The sequence below is a fragment of the Rattus norvegicus genome, chromosome 10, assembly GCF_021556685.1.
Source record: "Rattus norvegicus strain SHRSP/BbbUtx chromosome 10, alternate assembly SHRSP_T2T, whole genome shotgun sequence".
Taxonomy (NCBI): Eukaryota; Metazoa; Chordata; class Mammalia; order Rodentia; family Muridae; genus Rattus; species Rattus norvegicus.
In genome coordinates this window covers 100,735,942-100,759,468 of record NC_141543.1, presented here as the reverse complement: position 1 = coordinate 100,759,468, position 23,527 = coordinate 100,735,942, and the positions used below count along the sequence as shown (strand labels likewise).

The 23,527-nt window shown below is 47.7% G+C and overlaps 2 protein-coding genes across 18 annotated transcripts in view; one reads left to right on the top strand and one right to left on the bottom strand.

Annotated features, from left to right (window-relative positions):
* Positions 1 to 23,527, bottom strand: part of Arsg (arylsulfatase G) — a 138,919-nt gene that overhangs the window by 104,983 nt on the left and 10,409 nt on the right. For all 7 annotated transcript variants that reach the window (XR_015630682.1, XM_087572477.1, XM_087572476.1 and 4 more), the window contains exon 2: positions 22,060 to 22,363. The gene's annotated coding sequence lies outside the window, so the exon portion shown is untranslated. The remainder of the gene's footprint in view (positions 1 to 22,059; positions 22,364 to 23,527) is intronic.
* Positions 91 to 23,195, top strand: Slc16a6 (solute carrier family 16, member 6). Of its 11 annotated transcripts, none has more exons than XM_087572619.1 (8): positions 91 to 419; positions 2,447 to 2,564; positions 6,136 to 6,323; positions 9,811 to 10,049; positions 14,018 to 14,161; positions 15,523 to 15,651; positions 18,661 to 19,473; positions 20,680 to 23,195. In XM_087572619.1, the coding sequence occupies exons 4-8, from the start codon at positions 9,818 to 9,820 to the stop codon at positions 20,928 to 20,930; spliced, it is 1,569 nt and encodes a 522-aa protein (XP_087428745.1). In that variant the 5' UTR covers positions 91 to 419; positions 2,447 to 2,564; positions 6,136 to 6,323; positions 9,811 to 9,817; the 3' UTR covers positions 20,931 to 23,195. The 11 variants fall into 11 exon arrangements, with proteins under 11 accessions (XP_087428745.1, XP_087428748.1, XP_087428746.1 ...); XM_087572622.1 differs by lacking the exon at positions 2,447 to 2,564 and adding an exon at positions 717 to 853; XM_087572618.1 differs by having other exon boundaries at positions 373 to 419; positions 2,447 to 2,833.

Below are 23,527 nucleotides of genomic sequence, written 5' to 3'. Positions count from 1 at the left end.
TGGGCCCGCGCGCGCGCACCAAGCCGGCCCCCTCCTTGCAGGCGCTCGGCGCTCCCAGCACATGGTCGGCGGCGCGCCCCCGAGGCCGGCGGAGACCGGCTGCAGCCGGTATAGGATAAGAGATAGGCAGAGAGAAGCGGGGCCCGGGCGCGGGCGGCGGCACGCACGGCCAGGGAGGAGGCGACAGGGTTGGGAGGCGGGGGGAGGGTGTGGCTCGGGTGGCCGAGGCTGGCGTGGGTTGGGGGCCAGGGTACTCGAGGCTCCCGGGCGGGAGCCAACTTGATAGAGACTCTGGCCCACGCCCTAAGGGGTTAAACCTTTTTTCTCCTGTTACGGAGCGGTTTATAAGAAGGCTCCGGAGGCCCAGCCTCCGCCTTATTGGGAGCCTTTTGGGGTTTATTCTCTTCCCTTCTAACTTGGTGAGTTGGTTTTATTATTTTACATGCTTAAAAGTTTGATTGTGGGGTATAGGTTTTTGTTTGTTTGTTTGTTTTTGTTTTTTTAATATGTGTCGGAGCTTTTTTTTTTTTAAGGGCGGGGAGGAGGAGGAAAGCACTTAACATTTTAACAGTTTGAAGAGGTTAATCTGAAAAATATTCTGACAGTTGGGAGTGATCGGGGCCACCGGGATGACGCGCTCTCGGGCAGTTGTGGGCAGCTGAGAGTTGAATGTCCATGACCCTAAGTAGAGATGGGTTCTGGGAAATTCCTTAAAGGGTGCCCTGGCCTTTGATCGTCCCCCAACCAGGGGTGAAAGGAGCTAGGCTGTGAGGCGAGTCCGGCGACCGTCTCAGACCCTCTGGATTTTCCTCATGAAGTTGCCTGCGCGTCACCAGAGCGAAATGTCAGAGAGGTACCTTCCTTCCCCAGGCTCGCGCGCGCACCCAAGGTGGCCACTGAGGCAGCACGAGGGAAAGTGGGACTCCAGGTCTCCATCCCCATTTCCCCCCTCCCCAGGGCGGTCCTAGAGGGAGACACATTTCCCTTCGGAGCGTGGGTCCCACACCTTGACGGTCTGCACTGTCACCCACTGCCTGCTGGCCCCGCACTACTTACAATGTTCGCCCGGGCTACCAGCGGCAGCAAAGTGTCTTGCATCTGAGCGGCTCCAGGCGGGGGAGAATGATTTTACAGAGGAAATAGGTTAGTTTCCCTCTGGTTTGTTTTCATTCCCTGCACCTCAGCTGGCAAGTGATAGAAGTTTGTTAGATGGCGTGTAAAAATGTCATCAAACAAGAGGGGGGGGGGGAAGATCGTGGAAAGTGGGGAAACCATTACAAAGTTCTTCACCTGGAAGCTGGTTGTTTGCACAGCTAGACACTATGCCGGCTGCTTTTACCGAAGGACATTTTTACCTTAGGATTGAGTTTTCAGCCTCCGGTGATCGGATTGTTTTTGCAAACCATACTGATGAGTGTCTAGCTACAAGAACATGCCAGCTTCTATGGCAAGATCCCCCCATGTACCAAGCACTGTTATGTGGCTCTGGGGGTTGGGGAGAATGCAGTCGAAACACCTTTTCTGGTAATTAAGGGAACGGTCATCTAAGATAGAAACTGACAGTACTTGAATAAACAGTGCAGTCAAGTGGAAAAATGGTCTTAATGAGTACCACGGGCCCTGAGTTTTCCTTTTGTGGTTTCCAGGACTTTTCCTCAGTGGAACTCCAGAGCAAGACACTAAAATTAGGGGCTTGGGTTTCAACTCCATGGTCTTGCAAAAAAAAAAAAAAAAAAAAGGGTGACTTGGCTGTAGCCAGTGATTCATTCAACGTGGCTGAGGCAGTTTAGCAGGTTAGAGTTGGGGTTTTTGTTTTTTAAACAGAGACTTCAAACGAACCTCCCCCCCACCCCCCACCCCCGACTGGTCCACAAAAGTGAGGCTGGAGACAACTTGTCGGAAGCTGTATTCTGGCTACACCTTGAAGGAGCTTCCCAGTGCCTCTGTTTTGCTGACACCAGCAGCCCTCTCATTGCCTTCTAAGCTGGTCTTTTGAACTTCGCCCAGAACTGGCCCTAGACTTAACCCCAGAGGCTGTGTCACAGTCCAGTCTCTTTATGCCTTTTTTGCCAAACCCTTACCACAAATTAAATCACGGCGAATGTCCCAGGTACTACGAATCTCCAGGTCCTGGAAGGGGCCCATTTATTTAAGGCACAATTCCGTCACCCCCCCCCCCCCTTCGATAACACAGCCAGTCTCATCCTGTAGCCCAAAGTGACGTGAAACTCGCTGTGTAGAGAAGCCCGCTTCAACACACAGCTCACTTCCTGTCTTGGCTTCCTGAGTGCAGCGCCCGTAAGGTGTACAATCGAAGAACCTCACTCCAGTTTGTCTCATTTTATATTCTCTCCTTTTTTCCTTCTCAAGGAAGACACGAGGGTAACCAAAAGCTACTAGAAAATACTCTAAACTGCCCAGCCTTTTTTTTTTTTTCCTCCGAAAGGACATTGGAGGCCTTGAAGGAAAAGCCATCAGGAGCTCACTCAGAATTACAGAGCTATCCAGTGGGAAAATACCCTAGAGACCGCCTTCACAGATGCAGCTTAGCCATCAGGAGATCCGTGAGTCGGGAACCACTGCCCAAGGGTTGCCAGGAGATAAACCCGCCAGGCTTATCTGACTCAGAGTCAGTCGGGGTCAAAGGCCACCCTTTGGAATTGCCTCTTCCTTCCGGAGACAAGCTCTGGATTCAGAACCCAGTTAGGTCAGAATCTACTCGTTGGGAACACTAAACATCAAGTTGGCCCGGAGGCCATCAGGTTGCTTAACCAGCCCTGCTGTGCAGAGTCCCACAAAGTCCTTCCCATCAGATACAAAACCAAATGGACAGGTAGTTTTTGGATTCCGTAACTTGTAGAGGCTTTTGAGTAGCCAAGTTGAAAGGTGAGGCCTTGGCAGGAGTGTGGCGGTTTGTAGAGCCCGGTGACCTGCTGGTTAAATGGCAGAGGGAAGAGGACTGGCTGCCTGTTCTGCAGCCAGACACTTCCTCATTTCACGATTCCTTTTTTGAAGTCGAGAGCTGCGTGTTGCTTGGGGGGGGGGGGGGTGCCCCGAGACTCTTATTTTGTTTAGTAAAAGTTTTTGTTTCTGTTGCTTGTTAGTGTTTATCTCCTTTGTTTGGGGGGAGTTGGTTTTGTTTTTTCGTTCTGTTTGGTTTTTCTTTTTGAGGTGGAAAAGAAAGACAACTGTAGAAGGTAGACAGGACTGTAGCCCAGGCTGGACCTCACCACAGCTTTTTTTTTTTTTTTTTTTTTTTTTGGGAGACAGAGTCTTGTTGTTTAACCAAAAGCTGGCAATCCTCCTGCCTCAGTCCACTGAGTTGACCACAAGGCCCAGATTGTTCAGTAATCTTTCAGCAAGCCTATGTGGTACACAAAATGTGCAGGCACTGAGAAGCTGCTCACCCTCTAGGTAACCCACCTCTTTCCCACTGGGGGAGGTCTCATGCAGCCCAAACTAGCTCAGACTTGCTTATGGCCATGGGTGGCCTCGAATCAATTCCTGATCCTCGGGCCTACATACGTGTTAGGTAGCATGCCACCACGCCCAAACTCTTAAGTGTGGTAACATGCCGACCGATTTTATCTTCTAGGAGGGCTTGTGCTCTGTCATTGTGCTACACTCTGGTCTTACCTCAAAGTCACCCATGGTAGGACGTTAAACACTCCAGACTCATAATAGAAATCAACTTTAGAGTAGACGTGGGGAGGCCATGTTTATGATGGTCCCAGTAAGAAGGAAGAAAGTTTTGTTTCCCTTAAACCTTGGTTGGTTGGGCATAGCTGGCTTGTGCCTTTAATCCCAGACAGGAGGATTGCTGCAAATTTGTATGGATGGAGCCCGGGGCTATAGCATGGTTGGAAGTGAAAGCCGTATCTGGCTGTAGCCAGAACTGAGAGGTGCAGGCGTAAAGCGGGACTTTAGGGCATGAGCAAGCCAGCTGATCACCCAAAAGGGGCTCAGAAAAATAAACAAAAGCCAAGCATTCAGTGTCTTCTGGGCAGCTGTCATAGACCAAACCTAACGTCCAGCTGCTTCACGCCCACTCGGGCAAGACCCTTCCAGGGTTTGCTCTTTGCCTCTTGACTCAGTTTCCTTGGGTCACCCACGAGGTTCAGCTTGGCATAGTATCAGCTGATGGACTTTAGCGCTAAAGTCAAAAATATCAGCTATTAAAGCTAGTGGATGCCTTAGAGATTCTCCAGTCTTCTGCTGGTTGAGGTAACGGGTGCCTTTAATCCCAGCACTTGGGAGGTAGGGGCAGGCACATGGCTACAAGTTCAAGGCCGGCCTGGTCTATGTCTCTATGAAATTCCTAGGACAGCCAGGTCTACGTAGAGAGATGGTGTCTCAATAAAGAACAACAAAGTTCCCCGGCCCCTTCTTTGCCTAAAGAGGCCCAGAGATGGGAAGTGACTACCGCAAGCCAGACAGGTGTGTGGCTAAACAGTCACAGAGCTCTATACAAGGTCAAGAGTACTTTGTGGAGGGGGGCAACTCTACAGGTAACACACACACATACACACACACACACATACACACACACATACCCCCTCACATACCCCCTCACATACAAACATACACACACACACTCACACACACACACATACACACACTCACACATATACACACACACATACACACACACAAACATACACACACACACACCCTCACAAACATACACACATACACACACACCCTCACATACAAACATACACACACACATACACACACTCACACACACACACACACCCTCACAAACATACACACATACACACACACCCTCACATACAAACATACACACACACATACACACACTCACACATACACACACACTCACACATACACACACACACACCCTCACATACAAACATACACACATACACACACACCCTCACATACAAACATACATACACACATACATACACTCACATACACACACACTCACACATACACACACACACCCTCACATACAAACATACACACACACATACACACACTCACACATACACACACACACCCTCACATACAAACATACACACATACACACACACCCTCACATACAAACATACATACACACACTCACACATACACACACACCCTCACATACAAACATACACACACACATACATACACACACACATATACACACACACACATTCCACTTGTCCTGAAGCACACGTGTAAATAAATAAACTAACATAAACTTTAAAAGATCTTGTTTTGCAGAATGCTTTGTCAGGCTGGGGATGTTGCTAGCGTACTCGCCCGACAGGCATGAAACCCTGGGTCCCTAGTATCTCGTAAGCCGTGTGTGGTGACTGATGCCTACAATCTCAGAGTTTAGGAGCTCTTAGAGAAACAAGAGGGTCAGAAGTTAGTTTAAGGCCATCCTCCATTCCACAGTAGCTGTGTGAGACTGTCACAAAAAGCAAGTGTGCTTTGACAGAAAAAAAAAAAAAGACTTCCTCACAATAAACATAGAAAGCGCACTACCTCCCTCCTCAGCCTTTAGTTGGCCTGGACAGTCCGATTTGGGACTGTTTGGGCCAAAACCCTTAACCTCCCTGGACATGTTCCCCTGTTTTGCCAATGAGGAGAACAAGCTGACTTTGGACTCCCTCCTAAACCTCCTGTACTTTTCATCTGAAGGCAATAGGTTGACCCTAGTGCCACCCTGGTTTTTTTCAAGAGAAGCTGCAGGCAGAACTTTGAGGCTGTCTAGACACAGCCTTTCTGGTGATGGTGGGAACTTCAGTGCAAACCACAGATCCACCCCATTCAAACAAAATACAGAACTCGAATCAGGACAGTGAGGCTAGGTGCTGGCCGAGTGTGCTGGCACACATCTCTAATCACAGCACTCAGGAGGCAGGGGCAGGAGGATGTCTGAGTTAGCCTGAACATAGTGAGGTCCAGGATAGAACAGCCAGAGAGAGTTAAGACCCTGTCTCACAAGAAAGAAAGAAAAAAGCTAGGTCTGATGCGATATTCAAGACAAAAAAAAAATCAGATTTGTGTGATTTTATAATCTAGTTGAGCAAAGAATTTATAAATTTATAAGCAAAAAAATGTATAAATCTAGTTGTGAGAGTAAACAATTACCCATTACGGGGTTCCTTTCTCATGAAGATGAGACCGTGTCAAGTTGAATTTATCAGAGGAAGTCTGACAAAACAGGAGGCCCAGAAGGAGCCAGGCTGTGGAGGCTACCACAGCAGCCGTAGAGACTGCATGCAGCTTGAAGAAATGACACGGTGACAGGCATGATAGCTGGAGACCCCAGGAGCCATCGGGACCATTTTTTGACCGTGGGGCAGGTGAGTCAAGCTTTAGAACCAGAGAAAAAAGGATCCATGGGTAGGTTGAGGTCTGATAATGAGGCACACAGAAAGTCAGGCTCATTAGATTTTTCCTTCAGAGAGAGAAGAGTGAATGAAACACACATGCGCGCGCACACACACACACACACACACACACACACAGAGCAGTGCTGCCAATAGATTCATTGTTTTAGCCAGGAGGAACTTATGAGCTTCACAAGGAGAAGGCCCGGTAGACAGACTCCCACGAATGCCAAGGCTTTGACAAGGGCAGGCTCACCACGTCTATGGCCTCCCTTCCCACCAGCATCCTTCCCCTGGGAAAACCACTGTCCCAAAGCCAACACCACTGGGGAGCACTTTTTAAACCGCAGCCGGCTGCTGTTTGTACTCCTCTGCCCCAGCTGCCTGTCTTCAGGGAGACTTTGGAAAGATTGATGAAGGAGAAGGGTTGTGGAGACCTCCCTTACTGGCAGACTCCAGTCTCCCGTCATAGAGCGAATGCTTTCCGTGTCAGGGACACTAATCACTGTGCTGAAGTTGCCCAGACTACGTCCTGCCTTTCCCTTCATTCTCAGGTGTGATGCACAACATGAGATGAACCCGGCTGCAAAGGGCACAGGCCTCTTAAAGTGTCCCATGCCTTGTTTCACTTGGCCAAATACTTAACAGGCCCAGAGTACGGAAATAAGGGAATAGCGCCTTCAAAATACAGACTTCTGTGGGGAGTATCAATAGGGTGGATGGGTAGAAGTCAGAGATGCCACTGTTTAAGATGTGCGAACTAGGAGCCAGTGAGGTGCTTAGATTCTGCTAAGCTGGTCGACCTCCGTGCAATCCTCAGGACCCACACGGTGGAAGGAGAGCACTTCCTCACACATGCCATGACACGTGGGCACACACATCCACAGAATCATTGTCTTAGTCAGGGTTCCTATTCTTGCACAAACCATCATGACCAAGAAGCAAGTTGGAGAGGAAAGGGCTTATTCAGCTTACCCTTCCGCATTACTGTTCATCACCAAAGGAAGTCAGGACTGGAACTCAAGCAGGTCAGGAAGCAGGAGCTGATGCAGAGGCCATGGAGGGATGTTACTTACTGGCTTGCTTCCCCTGGCTTGCTCAGCTTGTCTCTTATAGAACCCAGGACCACCAGCCCACCATGGGCTGGGCCCTCCTACTCTTGATCACTGGTTGAGAAAATGCCTTACAGCTGGGTCTCATGGAGGCATTTCCACAACTGAGGCTCCTTTTCTGTGATAACTCCAGCTTGTGTCAAGTTGACACACAAAACCAGACAGTACAATTATTTTATTTATAATTGATTTCTATCTTTATGCACATTGGTAGTTTGCCTGCATGTATGTCGGAATCCCCTGAAACAGGAGTTACAGCCGGTTGCGAGCTGCCAGGTGGGTGCTGGAAATTGAACCCAGGTCCTCTAGATGAGCAGCCAGTGCTCTTTCTTAACCACTAAGCAGTCTCTCCAGCCCCACAGAATTATTTTTGTCTGTTTTGCCTTGCTTTTGGGACAGGGTTTCTCTGTGTAGCCCTGGAGCTGTCCTGGAACTCTATAGACCAGGCTCACCTCAAACTCAGAGATCCACACGTCTCTGCCTCCCCCGAGTGCTGGGATTAAAGGTTTGTGCTACCACCACTCGGCCACAGAACTAATTTTTAAATTCATTTTTAAAGTAAAAAAAAAGAACTTACAAGTCTGCTACATGAATACTAACTTTGGGGGGGGGGGTTGGGGGGTTGTTGTTGTTTTAAGAACATATATAATATACTCCCAGTCAGTTGGGAAGGTGAAAAGGAAGAAGCTCAAGTTTAAGGCCCACCTGCTTATGAAGACTGTGTCTGAATGAAAAAGCAACATGGGGCTGTAGCTGAGATAGATTCCCTCCCTGCCTTAGGTGTGCTGGGCCCTGCCAAGCTCAGTACTGTAAAACAAAACCAAGAAACATCTTTGCCTTATGTCTTTGTTGTGTGAATACCTGGAAATTTCAGTGGTGTACAGTGATATAATCAATTCTTGGTTGTCTGGTTTTTTGTTTTGGGTGTCGGGGAGGGTGGGTTTTAGTTTTTTTGGTTTTGGTTTTTGTATTTTTTTGTTTGTTTGTTTGAGACAGGGTCTCCTATAGCTCACACTGGCCTTGAACTTGTTATGTGCCCCAGCAAGAGTCATTGCCCATGGGAGGTCTGAAACTGTGGATTAACTCATCGTGAGAGGTATACCACTGCTATTCGCTGGGCTAAAAATATCTATGCCCGTTTCGGATGTCTCTAACTGAAGAGGCTATTAGAGCCTTTCACTTAGCTGTGTTGAGGCTCAACGCCACTCACCCTGATGAGGTTTGGAGAGAAAAGCATAGTGAGATCAGGAGTAACTCGATTAGGTTGGCATGCTCAGGCCCTTGCAGAGCTGCGATGCCCCGTTTAGCCCGTGTTAAGTATTTGTCATGTGTTCTGAGGTTAATCCACTCCCGGTGACCAACTTGGAGGAACAGAATCTACAATCAGAAAACTCCGTTTTCACAGAGAATCAGTCACCTTCTGTCCATGAAGATGCTCTACATCGGACACCAAATAGTAATCAGGATGCTGTTTTACTGAGCAGGGAGTGAGAGCTAAAAGGGTTGGGTGGACGACTTGGTACTAAGTGGACATGAGTGGGAAGTCTCAAGCGCTTGATACGTGGAAGACGCTGGCTGGACAATTCTCTCCTTATAAGCGTGCCTCATGGCCAATTCACTTCCTTCCTTCCTCCCTCCCTCCCTCCCTTCCTCCCTTCTTCCCTCCTCCCTCCCTCCCTTCCTCCCTTCCTTCTTTCCTTCCTTCCTTGTTTATTTTGTTTTGTTTTCGATATGGGGTTTCTCCGTGTCGCACTGGCTCTCCTGGAACTAGCTCTGTAGACCAGGCTGGCCTCAAACTCAGAGACCCACCTGCCTCTGCCTCCCAAGTGCTGGGGTCAGAGGTGTGGGCCACAGAGCCCAGGTCCACTTGGTTCTCCCTAACCTCGTCTGTATTCTTTGACATCAGCGTCAGTGCTTGGTCTGGTGGGCGCTCTGCATCCGTCAGAGGACCTTCAAGTGTTCTGCTCAGGCGCCTCGTGTGTGTTTATGGCTTCTCACTTTTGATTATGACAGAGAAGGCTGGTGTTTAGATTCTTTATGGGTCCCATGTATAGTATAAAATATTGTACCAGTATAAAATTGTATGAGGCTGTCCTGATTCTACGGGATTAGATGATGAGGATGAGCTGGCTGTGGTGGCAAGGGCCTCTAATCCCAGCATTCACACGAGACGGCACCAGTAATCAGTAGTGGTCATTCTTGCATACGTGAGTTCAAATTGGAGGCCAGCCTGGGCTATATGAACCCCACCCCCACCTCACAAAAGAGACAGGGATGAAGAGAAGGCAGGAAAACAATCAACCCTGATATTACTAGTCTGAATTCTCTTTCTCGTGTTTCTATTGCAGATCAAGAATGACCCAGAAGAACTCGAAGCTTTGTTCCAGGGCCAATGTGTATACCCAAGTGCCTGACGGAGGATGGGGCTGGGTGGTAGCTGCTTCCTTTTTCTTCATTGAAGTCTTTACCTATGGCGTCATTAAGTCGTTTGGTGTCTTCTTCAATGACTTGATGGACAGTTTTGACGAATCTAACAGCAAGATCTCATGGATAATATCGATATGCGTATTCATAATGACATTCACAGGTGAGTATGTGGGCAATAGCCATGTGTGTGTGTGTGTGTGTGTGTGTGTGTGTGTGTGTGTGTGTGTGTGTGTCCGAGTTAACATTTACATGCCAGTATACTCCTCAGTACAATCTCAGCCTACGCACCTGATCCTTTTAATCCACCAGCCTGCCTGACAGTCGTCGGGCGGATCTGTGACGCGTCCTATCGTAGGCCCTGTTGGACTGTCTAGCATCAGTTAAAGAATGTGGCTTTTAGCTGGCTGGGGACCAGCAAGAATTAGGAGGCAGTGAAGAAAAAGCCACGGTTGCCAGATGTAGTGTCTGTAGTCCAACACACGATTTAGACACACACTGACTGCAGCTTGGGAGGTAGCTCAGTGGGAGAATGCTTGCCTGGCACCTGTAAGGCCCCAGGTTATTCCCAGCACCACGGAGAAGGAAGAAGGGAGATACATATGGCGTGCATGGTGCTTGTGTCCTGTAGAACATTTCGAAGACAGTGGTAAATTCCAGTCCTGCAAGGACACAGCCACTGGCTGAGAAAGAACACCCAAAAGCCCTAGGTACTAACTTTGACTGCACATGCACTAGAGATGGCGCCACACGGAGTCAGCATGGCCGCTAAGCAAGGATAGCATGCAAATTCATGAAGCGTTCCTTTCTTTCTTTCTTCCTAATGATTAAGAATGCTTTCCCTGCATGTATAACTTTGCACCAGTGGTGTGCCTGGGCCAAAAGGAGGCCAGAAGATGATATAGGATTCCCTGGATCTGGAGTTATAGAGGAGACGGTTTTGATTTGTTGAGTCGGTGCTGGGAGTTGAACCAGGTCCTGTGGAAGGGCAGTCGAGTGCTTTTAATCTCTCAGCCACCTCTCTAGCTCCTCTGAGTTTTTATTTAAAGAAAAAGAAACTCATTTAGCATGCTAAGGCTCTGGGCTCATAGAGACATGCTGGAGAAACAGAATAAAAACATTTCAGTGTGGACTCGAGGAGAAGGTGCGATGGGGTGGGTAAGGGGAGACAGTTGGCCCGATACCTCAGGGTTCTTCACTTACAGATTCAACCAGCCAGGCTGAGTGGGGCCACTGACCAGTGCCAGGTCTACCGTGGTTAACACATCCAAACATCTTCCTTGTGAGAGTCCTTACTCCACAGTAAGCATGGTGTAACAACCGCTTGCATGCTGTTGCCTTCATTTTGGATCGTAAATGGTCTAGAGAGGATGTAAGTGTATAGAACATGTGTAGGGTTTATATGCAAATGCTGTGTCAGCATAGGAACCTCGGCACCCATGGATTTGGGTCTCCTCATGGAGCAGGGAGCCCCAGAAACATTCCCTATAAGGTCATGGTTCATGTATTTCTTTTCCTCGTTTTCCAGCTTCTACAAACTAAATCTCAAGCTTCATGCACGCCAGGCATGAACACATATAACAATCATAGACCACCAAGCTATATTCCCACTTGTAAAATTATAGATATTATCCTGAGGAGACACTGAATCCCGTCACCTGATTCCCCAAAACACGTTCCTGATTCCTCGAAGCACAGCGCTGTCAGATCCAGTAGCATAAAATAAGATGCGGTGGGAGGCTGCTGCCTGCCATTTTTAACTCACTCGCTTCCACGCGGGTCTGATTTGAACATGGGTGGTACTGTCTCGTGCTCACCTGCCTGTGAGGGGTAACCCCCAAGGCTTTCCTGACAGGCCGGGATGCTGCGCTCACCTCAAGAAGCCAGCTCGGCTGCCCTTAAACGTCCCTGACTCATGCCCTGTCATGCAACATCATCCGTGAGTTAGAGCTACCCTCTAAGTGTAGTTCATGTTAGCCATAGAATCTCCTAAAAGGCTGCTCCATCCCGTTGGGTTTCGAGACAGGATCTCACTGTGTAGCAGCGCTCACATCAGCAGCTACAGTCAATACAAGCTTGCAGGTGCTCGAGGCCAAGCTGTTGGTCTGCTTTTGATCTCTGAGACCCATGTGTTAGTAGCAGAGGAACAATTCCCAAACATTGTCCTCTAGCTCCCACTAGTGCTCCCACATACATATACATACACATACACACCACACACACAGACACATGCATACATATACGTGCATACACACACATATATATACATACATAATATAAACTCACACATACATATACACATATGCATATGTATACACACACATACCTCATGTATACACATGCATACACAGACATAGACACACGCATACATATACATGCATACACACATGTGCATGCATACATACACACAAACACATATACACACATGCATACATACTCACACATACATATACACATACGCATTATGTATATACATACATACACTCTCATGTATACACATGCATACACACAGATATAGGCACATGCATACATATACACACATACACACATGTGCATGTATACTCACACATACATATACACATATGCATTATGTATATACATACATATACTCATGTATACACATGCATACACACAGATATAGGCACATGCATACATATACACACATACACACATGTGCATGCATACATACACATATACATACACTATACACACATGCATACATACACATACACATATACATACATATACACATATGCATATGTATACACACATACCCTCATGTATACACATGCATACACATGCATACACACAGACATAGACACATACACACATCTGTAAACATATGCATATGAATACATACATACTGCATGCATGTAATTTGTGTGTTTGTTTGTTTGAGACAGGGTTTCTCTGTAGTAGTTCTGGCTGTTCTGAAACTCAATATATAAACCAGCCTGTCTTTGAACTTAGAGATCTGCCTGCCTCTGCCTCTGCCCCTGCCCCTGCCCCTGCCCCTGCCCCTGTCCCTGCCCCCTGAGTGCTAGGACTAAAGGCATGCTCCACGGTGGCACCACCTGGCCATACATGCAATTTTAGAAGTTAAAAATATATAAGCCCCTGGGTTCGGTCCCCAACTCCGAAAAAAAAAAATATATATATATATAAGCTTACATAATGAAAACTAACAGTAACTTGTCTGTTGATTCCAACAGAATGCCTTCCCTCCCCACCCCTCCTCTCCCCTTCTGTCTAGTGTGTTCCTCTTTGACCCAACTCTGATCGGTTCTCTTATCTCAGTGTACTCCAGCCAGCGTAGAGTCGAATGTGAGTAGGAAAGAATTTGCTAGATTTCAGTGTCCCTGGGGACAGAGTGTTTGGAAGCCAAACAGACTAAGATTCCTCACTGCCCCAAGTCAGCCATCCCTGGCTATTGTCTTTTAACTGAATATGCCTGAGAATGCGTTGTATTTTGACCCTGCATTATTTTTCGGACAGTCCAATGAAACTAGGGAGACTCTGGCCACCAACGGGTTCTTTTAAAAGACTCCAAAGCAGTGAAGACAGAAAATAAAAACAGTCATTAGGAAAGTAATCCTGAGGAGAGCCAGTGTACGCTGGAGATCTCTGTATTGAGCAAAGACGGTTCACCCAAAAGTGTGTTTCATATACCCGCCCTCACAGATGCCGGAATCTAAGGTCTTGCTCACTGGGCAAGCTCTACCCTGAGCTGTACCCCAGGCCCTTGCTTTCCTCTTGCTGTTTTATCATTAAAGTACTGGGGGATTGAACCTAGGGTCTGGCTAGTGGTAGCGACTGCTCACCCCATGAGCTGCAACCCCGCCTTCTTGTTAAGGTTTGGCCCAGGACAGCCTTGAACTTGCAATCCTCCGGCCTCAGCTTCTTAAGTAGCTGAGACTGCACTCTTGAGCCACCAGGACCTGCTCTTTGCATTCTGAATCTGAACAAATGCTAAAATGACCTCTGGCCCGACCAGCAGCCACTGCAGGAAACACACCAGGTTCTTACATCACCCCATGATACGAGTTCAAGTTCAAGTGCGGGAAGGAGTCACCCTGAAACCGGCGCAGAAACCCAAGGTCACAGGTCTTTTTCTGTTCCTTCCCCTCACAGCTCCCCTCTCCACAATCCTGACCAACCGCTTCGGACATCGGCTGGTAGTGATGGGAGGGGGGCTCCTCATCAGCGTGGGAATGATTGCTGCCTCCTTCTCCCAGAGGGTCTACCAGATGTACATCTCCATAGGGATCGTCTCTGGTGAGTGCCTCTCCTCGGCTAACACGTTGTGGGCATGCGTGCACCACGTGAAGAAGGGCGGGATGAAACGAAACCCAGATTATATTTCTTCCCCCCTCCCCCCACTTTTCTTTTTTCTTTCAAGTTAATTATGTCCGAAAAGTGGTTTTGGACTGGGTGGTTCGGATCAATACGGTCCCCATGTAAAAATACATTCTCAAACATCCAAGAGCTTTTGTTTTGTTAGGGAGGAAAAAAAAATTTTTTTTTTTACTTAGGATTTTTCCTCCGCTCTAGTTCGAAGCTGGAATACATCATTTGCACAACATAAGACTTAAGTTCTTTTTTTTTTCAAGATTTATTTATTTATTATATATGAGAACACTGTAGCTGTCTTCAGACACACCAGAAGAGGGCATCAGATCCCGTTACAGATGGTTGTGAGCCACCATGCGGTTGATGGGATTTGAACTTAGGACCTCTGGAAGAGCAGTCAGTGCTCTTAACTACCGAGCCATCTCTCCAGCCCAAGACTTAAGTTCTTAATGCCAGCATTTCCCAGATCAGGGGCTGAGCACCCTGGTTGCTGTAAGGGGAAATAGTATGCTGGACTTGCTCTTGGGGGTGTCTGAGAAGACATCAATGGTAGGTGATATATATGTGTGTGTGCCCAATTCTCATGCTTTACATTTTGTGTAGACCTCTGCACACTTCGAAAGCTTTAGGCGACCAGACCAGATGACACGTGCCTGTAACCTCAGGGAAGGATTAGGCTCAGGCAGGGAGATCATGAGTGTGAGCCTAGCCTGAGTTACGCATCATCTCAAAAAAAAAAATAAAAGAGAAAGAACTTTTCCCCATACAAACATTGCACAAAAATTACTTTGGATAATTTATCCTACTGTGAATTGTATAAATTTGGGGAGTTCTGGAGAACAGTTCTCAGTTCTTATGTCTCAGCTCCCTGCATGACTGTGGCTGTGTTTCTTTGTTTATTTATCTATGGTTGCAACAATTTCACGTATCCCAGGCTAGCCTCCAAAGGTCTGTGGGGTAGCCAAAGGTACCCTTGAACTCCCGACCTTCCTGAGTGCTGGGGTTATAGGTATGTACTACCATACCCGATTTCTTGTGGTACCTGGGGACTGAACTCAGGGCTTTGTGCATGCTAGACACACACACACACACACACACACACACACACACACACACACACACAGAGGCTATCATCTGAGCCACACCCACAACCCTCTGGCTGGGGGTGAAATCCCTTTTCTTTCCTGCAGAATGTTTGGCTTGACTCCTGGAACTTTACTCTAACCGTGCCATCCGGGCGCAGACCGTGTATGATTCTCACCGGCCCTTTTGATTTTCGCCCACAGGTTTGGGGTACTGCTTTAGTTTCCTCCCGACTGTGACCATTCTGTCGCAGTACTTTGACAAAAGGCGTTCGATGGTCACTGCGGTTGCTTCTACGGGAGAGTGCTTTGCGATGTTTGCTTTCGCACCAGGTATGTGAGTGACACGTCTTGTTAGGTAGGGACTGGGAAAGCCAGTCTGGTGCTATGGCTGTACTAACTTGGGCCAACTACGTGGGTGGCTTGTAATGAGATGCCACAGGCTCTTTCTTCAGCCCATTTTTAGGATATCCTCCTTCTCCCCAATTATAGGCATTCACACCTTTTTAATCTTAGTCCATGACGGGTACATGGTCAGTGGTAAGGCTTTCTTTCTTTTTTTTTTTTTTTTTTTGGTTCTTTTTTTCGGAGCTGGGGACCGAACCCAGGGCCTTGTGCTTCCTAGGTAAGCGCTCTACCACTGAGCTAAATCCCCAGCCCCGGTAAGGCTTTCTTGAAACATGGGAAAAAAAAATAATCCCTTAAAGCATTTAAGAATATGGACTGTTGGCATTAATATCCCTTCCTTTCCAAAAGAGCTACATTCGGAGTAGACGTGTTATGCCAACACGTGAAACCAGTGTTCCTGTGTGCGTATGACTAATCTCACAGCAATGCTTTTCCCCTGGTTTATTTCCCCAACGTAACATTAATACATGAGACACAAGAAAAGGAAAGTAGTGTGTAGACAACCTTCCAGACTCATCCCTTCTTTCCTCCTCCTGTCTTCCTGGGTTCCCTGCCCCGCCCTCCCCTTTTGCCAACCTGCAAATTCTACCACTGAGCTGCATCCCAGCCCGATGCCCTTTCCTGACGAATGCATCAGTGGGTTGCAAGGTTGGGAATAGAAGTGATTAGGAGTTAAGTATTATAGTATCTGAGGCTACTCAGGTGGTCCAGATAATTGTGTGTTCACACACATGTACATGTATGTGCGTGTACACAGAAGAGAGAGGGGGGGGGTTAACTGTTGTATTTGGGTGAGGGCTGAGCATAAGGCTGCCATTCACTCCCTCTGTTTGTTTCCATTTCTTTCTCTCTCTTTTTTTTTAAGATTTATTTATTATACATGAGTACACTGTAGCTGTCTTCAGACACACTAGAAGAGGGCATCAGATACCATGACAGATGGTTGTGAGCCACCATGTGGTTGCTGGGATTTGAACTCAGGATCTCTGGAAGAGCAGTCAGTGCTCTTAACCCCAGAGCCATCACTCCATTTCTTTTTTTTTTTTTTCTTTTTTTTCGGAGCTGAGGACCGAACCCAGGGCCTTGCGCATCTCTCCATTTCTTAAAAAAAATAAAATAAAATCTTGACATTGAGAAGGAGTCCGTGAACCATGAGTTACTACCCAGCTGGTACTGAGCACCATTCCTGGCGCTTGGTTCATACTTAGGAAGTGTTTTATGAGGCGCTGGACAGCTGGCTGTGGGTAAGAGTGCCGACTGCCCCTACAGAAGACCCTCGTTTAATTCCTGGCGCCTGCAATCCCCATGCTGGCTCACAACCAAGTGTTTTTCCAGCCCTGCAGGAGCTGCAATTCTCTTCTAATCTCTGAGGGTGCTGCATACATGTGGCTGCATACATACACATTGAGACAGACACTCTCCTACACATAAAATAAAAATAAATAATATCTCAAGTAAAGTGGTTTTTTTTTAAAGGAGGTGAAGTATATAGTTTTACTGTTAGTGATGGAGACCCTTGCTGTCTTTGACCATCTCTCTGAGCTGCTTCTGGTCGGCAGCGTCTGCCCTGGGTTCACTTGCGAGAGAGGCGAGATCCCAGGTTGCTAAGGACATACCCAGGTAGAAACTGGAGCGCCGTATCATTTAACGCTGAAAGAAGCAGGAAGTGCGTGTCTCGAGTTGGGATTCACGAGGGAGACCTGCGAGCCTCTGTAAAATGGGTGGACAGTCCTTGGGACACAGTGAGAAAGCCCAGGCTGTCGGAGCAGACACGCTTAGGACTTTGCTTGGTGTCCAAAGAAAGAAGCAGGCAAGGGGAGACGCTATACTTTAGAACTCGGAAAAGCAGGCAGGCTTCGTGGTGAGGATCTTAAGCAACTGCTTCTCGTTTGACTTTTCGGTCACTTTCCATTACAAAGATTGGATGCGTAGGTTGCACAGTGATAGTTTAGAGTTAGGTAAATCATTTTTATAAGAGGTCAAATAGTAATAAAATAATATTTATTATATTATCATGGTATCTGAGCCTCCTGGTATCCAGAGCTTCCTGCGGGCAGGTGCTCTACCCACCAATATGTCCTCAGCCCTGGGGATGCTTTCAGCTTTGGGAATTGTGTGTGCGTGTGTGTGCGTGCGTGTGTGTGTGTTAGAACTACTCAGTTCTGCCCTCTCAGCACAGAAGCATCTGCAGACTCTGTGAACGCACAGACATGGTTCAGTCCCAGTCCACTTTTATCCACTGGGTCAGATTTGGCCTGTGGGCTATTGTTGGTTGAGCCTGAATGTGGGTGACAGACAAGTCTTCCCTCTTGGGCTTCTGCCTGGAAAAAAACCCCTGCCCAAAGCTCTTTTGGAAAGCTGGACTGACAGTTTTTTCATAGCATATATAACAATAAGTGTGCACATTTTTTTTATTCACTTATAAGGTGCACCAGGAGCCAGAATATAGGGGTGGGGAGACACAGCACAAGCATGAGGCCCTGAGTTTGGATCCCAGCAGTCGTGTGAGAAGCTCACAGTAGCACATGCCTATCCCCAGTACTAGGGGGCTGGAGATGGAGAGGTGGATCCCGGAGACCAGCCGGTCTTGCCAATTCCAGATTCAGTGAGGAAGAGGCTGGGGCTGCAGCTCTGTGGCAGAAAAGCCTTAAATTCAATCCCCACCAACTCCATTCAAAACAAGACAGGACAGTCTTAAGAAAGACACCCAGCATTGACCTCTGGCCTCCACCATGCAAGTACATGTTTATTCACTCCCCTCCCTGTGCCCCACCTAAAATATAGTCCTAGAATGTCTGCATTCACCCTAACGTTGAGCAGAACGTATTACTAAAACTCCATCCACATTTCTCCTGGCTAGTGCTTGCTGGATCCGGAGTCTGGTTTTTTGACCTTGGATTTTTTTTTTTCCCTTTGCTTCTGTGTGTCTTCAAGCTATCACGGCCCTGAAGGAGCACATCGGCTGGAGATACAGCCTTCTCTTCGTGGGCCTGCTGCAGCTGAATGTCATGGTCTGTGGCGCCTTGCTAAGGCCGATTATCATCAAAGGGCCAGGCTCACCGAAAGCGATCCCTCTGGAGCCCCGCAGAGAAGTTCAGTACATGCTTGAAAACGAGAAAACACGGACCTCAATCGACTCCATCGACTCAGGGGTCGAGCTGACTACCTCACCCAAAAATGTGCCTAGTGAAGCTAAAAGAGAGCAGGAAGTCAGGGTGGAACAGCAGCAGACCCTGGTGGTCGGCCCCAAGCACAGCCAGAAGAGAGCTCCGTTGCTGGACTTCTCCATCTTGAAAGACAGAAGCTTCATCTGTTACACGCTGTTCGGCCTCTTCGCCACCCTGGGCTTCTTCGCGCCTTCCCTGTACATCATCCCTCTGGGTATCAGTCTAGGCATCCACCCTGACCGCGCTGCATTCTTACTGTCCACGATGGCCATTGCGGAAGTGTTCGGGAGGATCGGGATGGGGCTTGTCCTCAACAGAGAGCCCATTCGCAAGATCTACATCGAGCTCATATGCGTCATTTTACTGACGGTGTCTCTGTTCGCCTTCACCTTTGCCACCGAGTTCTGGGGCCTCATGCTGTGTAGTGTGTTCTTTGGCAGTATGGTTGGGACCATAGGAGGGACCCACATCCCCTTGTTGGCTGAGGATGATGTCGTTGGGATCGAGAAGATGTCATCTGCCGCAGGAGTCTATGTCTTCATTCAGAGCATTTCAGGGCTTGCGGGACCGCCCCTGGCAGGTGATTATCTGCTTTTCTCCTTGTCCATTAGTGGGTGTGGCATGTGTTACGGTATGCACATAGAGGTCAGAGGACAACTTGGAGGGAGTCGGTTTTCTCCTTCAGCCATGCGGGTCCCAGGGATTGAACTCAGACCGTCGGGCTTGGCAGCAAGCGCCTCTACTCACTGAGTCGTCTCCACGGTTTCGCTGGTTAGTGCAGAATGGTCCTTTGCACTAGGGTCGGATCATGACTGGCTGTGGTATGTCCTCGCACTTGCCGTGGTTAAAGCCAGCCTCGGTAGCACACACCTGTGATGCCAGCATTCCTGAGGCAGAGGCAAGCAGATCCCTGGGAGTTCAAGGCCAACCTGGCCTAATGTAGTAAGTCCCAACCAAGCCAGAGTACATAGTGAGACTCCGTCTCAGAAAAATGAATTAGAAACTGTGCTCATTAAAAGACTCCTGAAGTGGGGCTGGGGATTTAGCTCAGTGGTAGAGCGCTTACCTAGGAAGCACAAGGCCCTGGGTTCGGTCCCCAGCTCCGAAAAAAAAAGAACCAAAAAAAAAAAAAAAGACTCCTGAAGTAAAAAATAGCAATATCCCCTCTTTCTGTTACAAACGCAAGCTTGTTAAGCCAGAGGTGGTGATGCACGACTTTAATCTCGGGAGGCAGACAGGTGGTTCTCTGTAAGTTCCGGGCCAGCCTGGTCTACAGAGCGAGTTCTAGGACAGCCAGGGCTACACAGAGAAACTATCTTGAAAAACTGAAATAATAAATAAATAAGAATACTAGCTTGTTAAAAATAATGGGCATGGGGGGGAGTAAAAAAAAAATAATGGGCATCTAAGAGTTCTGCCTTTTTGATTCTCAGTAGGATGGACTTCACCCGCGAAGAGCTAGTCAGTAACTTAAAACTCGCTTTTGTCGGGTGCTAAGTGTGCTGTGTGCTTCGTTTCTCTCTCCAGCCCAGCAGCTTTCTGCCTTTGGCTATGTTTCCTTCAGAAAAATTAAAATCAAAGAAGGAAGCTAGTGGGCGTGGTGGTCCGTGCCTATAATCCCGGCATCTGGGAGGTGGAGACTGGCAAACGGCTGTGTGGGGTTGAGCAACATAGGGAGCTTCAGGGCAGCCTGGGCTACTGTAGTTTTGGGTTGGATGGGAGCCCAGGCGTGAGGGCGTGCGTGGCGGTGACGTCACTAACGGTGTCGATGCCCGCTTTCTTCCAGGCCTGCTGGTTGACCAGAGCAAGATCTACAGCAGGGCCTTCTACTCCTGTGCAGCCGGCATGGCACTGGCTGCGGTGTGCCTCGCCCTGGTAAGGCCCTGTAAAAAGGGCCTGTGCCAGAATCCTCACTCAGGTGAAAACCAGACAGACGGGCATCGCGGGAAGGCGTTACAGGACATACCGGAAGACTTTCTGGAAATGGATCTTGGGAAATGTGAGCCCAGGGCTCATATGAAAATGGATCCCGTGTGACGCGTTTTTTTTCAGGTGGTAGCTTCTATGTCGCCTGGGTAACGGAGCCCCTGGGGATACTGGGAGGGGCAGGCGCCAACCACTAGACCACACCTTCGAATCTGCATGAAGGGAATGCCTGTGGGACAGCAGAACCGGCAGCTGTCCCCTCCCCTCAGTCCCTTTTGCTTGTTCTTTAAGCCAAAACCAAAACAACCAAACACTCTCCATACAGGCATCCAGTCCTATTCGGTAGCAATACAGAGATGAGCAGGAAAAGACCTGGTGGACATGCCAACAAGAAAGCAGTACCACGAACTGACAAAGGACTGCTGCTGTTAACAGCACTCACCCCTGTGACAAACTACCATTTCATAAAGTGACATCCAGCCCAAGTCACAGGGGTGAATCAGCCATTCTAAAAAGACCAAAAAAAAAGAAAAAAAAAAAAAAAAGGAAAAAAAAAACAAACAAAAAACCACACACACACATACAATCTTGAACCATTAAAGATGTTGCTAATCTTCAGAAATAAGAGGTGAATCGTTTTTAAACGATTTGAAAAAGATAAGTAATCTTAGTAAGTTTACATTGACGGATTGTGGCCTCTGAGTTTTCTAAACACCGCATGCAAAGAAAGCAGTGCTTTTAAGGCCGAGCATTTGATTAATATGCAAAAAAAACAAATTAAGCACGTATGACAACTTGAACTTCATAAACAGGATCACTGCCGTTCTTCACGGCCAATCGTTATCACCACAAGAGTTTCAGTAGACATGTGGGATTGTCTTCGTATTTCCTACTTCGTATTTCATAATACAAGAAATAAATGACTGTTGTGTCTCTAATTTAAACCACTATTTATTTTTAAGTTATTCTAGGACGATTAAAGCAATCAAATGAAAGGGCCGGCGAGATGGCTCAGTAGGTAAAGGTGCTTGCTACCAAGTCCGATGACCTGAGTTCAGTTCCTAGGAACCACACGGAAGGAAGAGAACCAACTTCCGGGAGTTGTCCTCTGACCTCCACACATATGCTAGGACACGCAGGCGGCCACACACACATACACAGAATATTTAAATGTAAAAAAGAAAAGCTAATAATCAAAATAAAGAAAAGGCGATCTGAGATACACACAACATATTTTTACCTCTGTTCTGCAGCTCCGTAACTGCTTCGGAGAGCTTTCTCGGGTCTCGATTTCCGCAGCCCAGGTTGTAACGATTCTCCGGGGGTTGTTAAAGGCAACGTTGTGCTATTTGGAGGGGGGACAACAGGAGGCAAATGGCCTCTGCTTCTGCATTGTCCGCTAAGAATACTTGAGGCTCTTCTTCGGTCAGAATTCTACTTCATTGAATTGTTAGAACATTTCCAGTGGCTTGTCTGCTGTCGTTGTCATCGTTGTTGTTAATTGTTGTTCGATCTGTAACTGCGGAAGCATTTCTTCATTGCGCCTGAAATGGGAGACACTCAGACGTTACAAGTTGCAGTTTACATCTTCTGTAGAACTTGGTCGCCCTAAGTTGCCATGGGTACCTGGTCACTGCTGTCAGTGAGTTAAACTACATGTGTCTATAATGTTCTGCACTCTAGCAGTTCTCTGTAAAGGGGGTAGGGTGAGGATGAGGGGGGCTGCTTCCTCACCTGTTTGACAGCGTCTCCCCGACAGGGTGGTCGACGCTCGCTTCTTGACCTTTCCTCATCTTTCCTGTTAAGGACAACTCAGGGGGAAACGTAGAACAAGCCTAGTCCGGTTACAGGTACACACAAGCTTGAATCTCTTCTCTGCACTGAGACGGAAGTGGTGAGGTGCGTCACCACCCGCCACGTTTAATACAGCATCTTATCAGCCATAGAACTAGTAGGACAATCTGTAAAACTTGGGGGAGGGCGAGTGACTGGAAGACAACGTGTCTGTCCGAAAGAGCAGACTCGAGTGAAATGAGATGGATGTGGCAAGCTCTGTGGGGCTGCCCCCGAGAAATAAATGCTCTAGGCTCGAGGGTCGGTTTGCAGGTGTTATCTGACTTTAGCACTTTACAAGCGATTTTGTACTACGAATGTTCGAGATGGTTTAATATTTATAACTGGTTTCTGAGGGGTCTGCTCTCGTCTACTGCATGAGACAGGAAAACGTGTGTCCTTTTCAGTCTGTCAACAATCAGGGGTGCCAATGTTGGGAAGGGTGGGGAAAACAAAAACGAAAACCACCACAGGATCGCTGATCTGTATGAGTGACGTTCTGGTACTTCTAGATTTACAATAAATTTGTGGCTTTTTATTTAACGAGAGTCTGATGTTCTTCTGTGTTGAGGTGTTTTTCTACTGATCTCAGAAACTGTAAAACCATGGAGCTATCCCAGGACACGTGATGACTGTCTCAAGGCGCCGGTAATGCAAAATATTCTTTTCATCCATGGTCAGGAAACAGAGAAATGATAGGAAACTTCTTAAGATTATTCTTAATTATTTGAGAAAATACAGTGTTTCTGATCATATTCAGCTCTTGGTCCTCTTCCTAACTCCTCCCAGACCCGCCGCACCCCCTCTCCCACCCCTACCGTATCCTTCGGTTTTCTCTTTTATTTCTTTTATCTTTCCTTCCTTCCTTCCCTTCT

What these genes read in the sequence shown, in the direction of transcription:
- Slc16a6 (XM_087572616.1), top strand. Translation starts at nt 813, where the DNA reads ATGAAGTTGCCTGCGCGTCACCAGAGCGAAATGTCAGAGAG. An exon ending in ATTCATAATGACATTCACAG is followed by an intron (nt 10,050 to 14,017) that starts GTGAGTATGTGG and finishes TTCCCCTCACAG; the next exon opens with CTCCCCTCTCCACAATCCTG. An exon ending in GATGTTTGCTTTCGCACCAG is followed by an intron (nt 15,652 to 18,660) that starts GTATGTGAGTGA and finishes TGTGTCTTCAAG; the next exon opens with CTATCACGGCCCTGAAGGAG.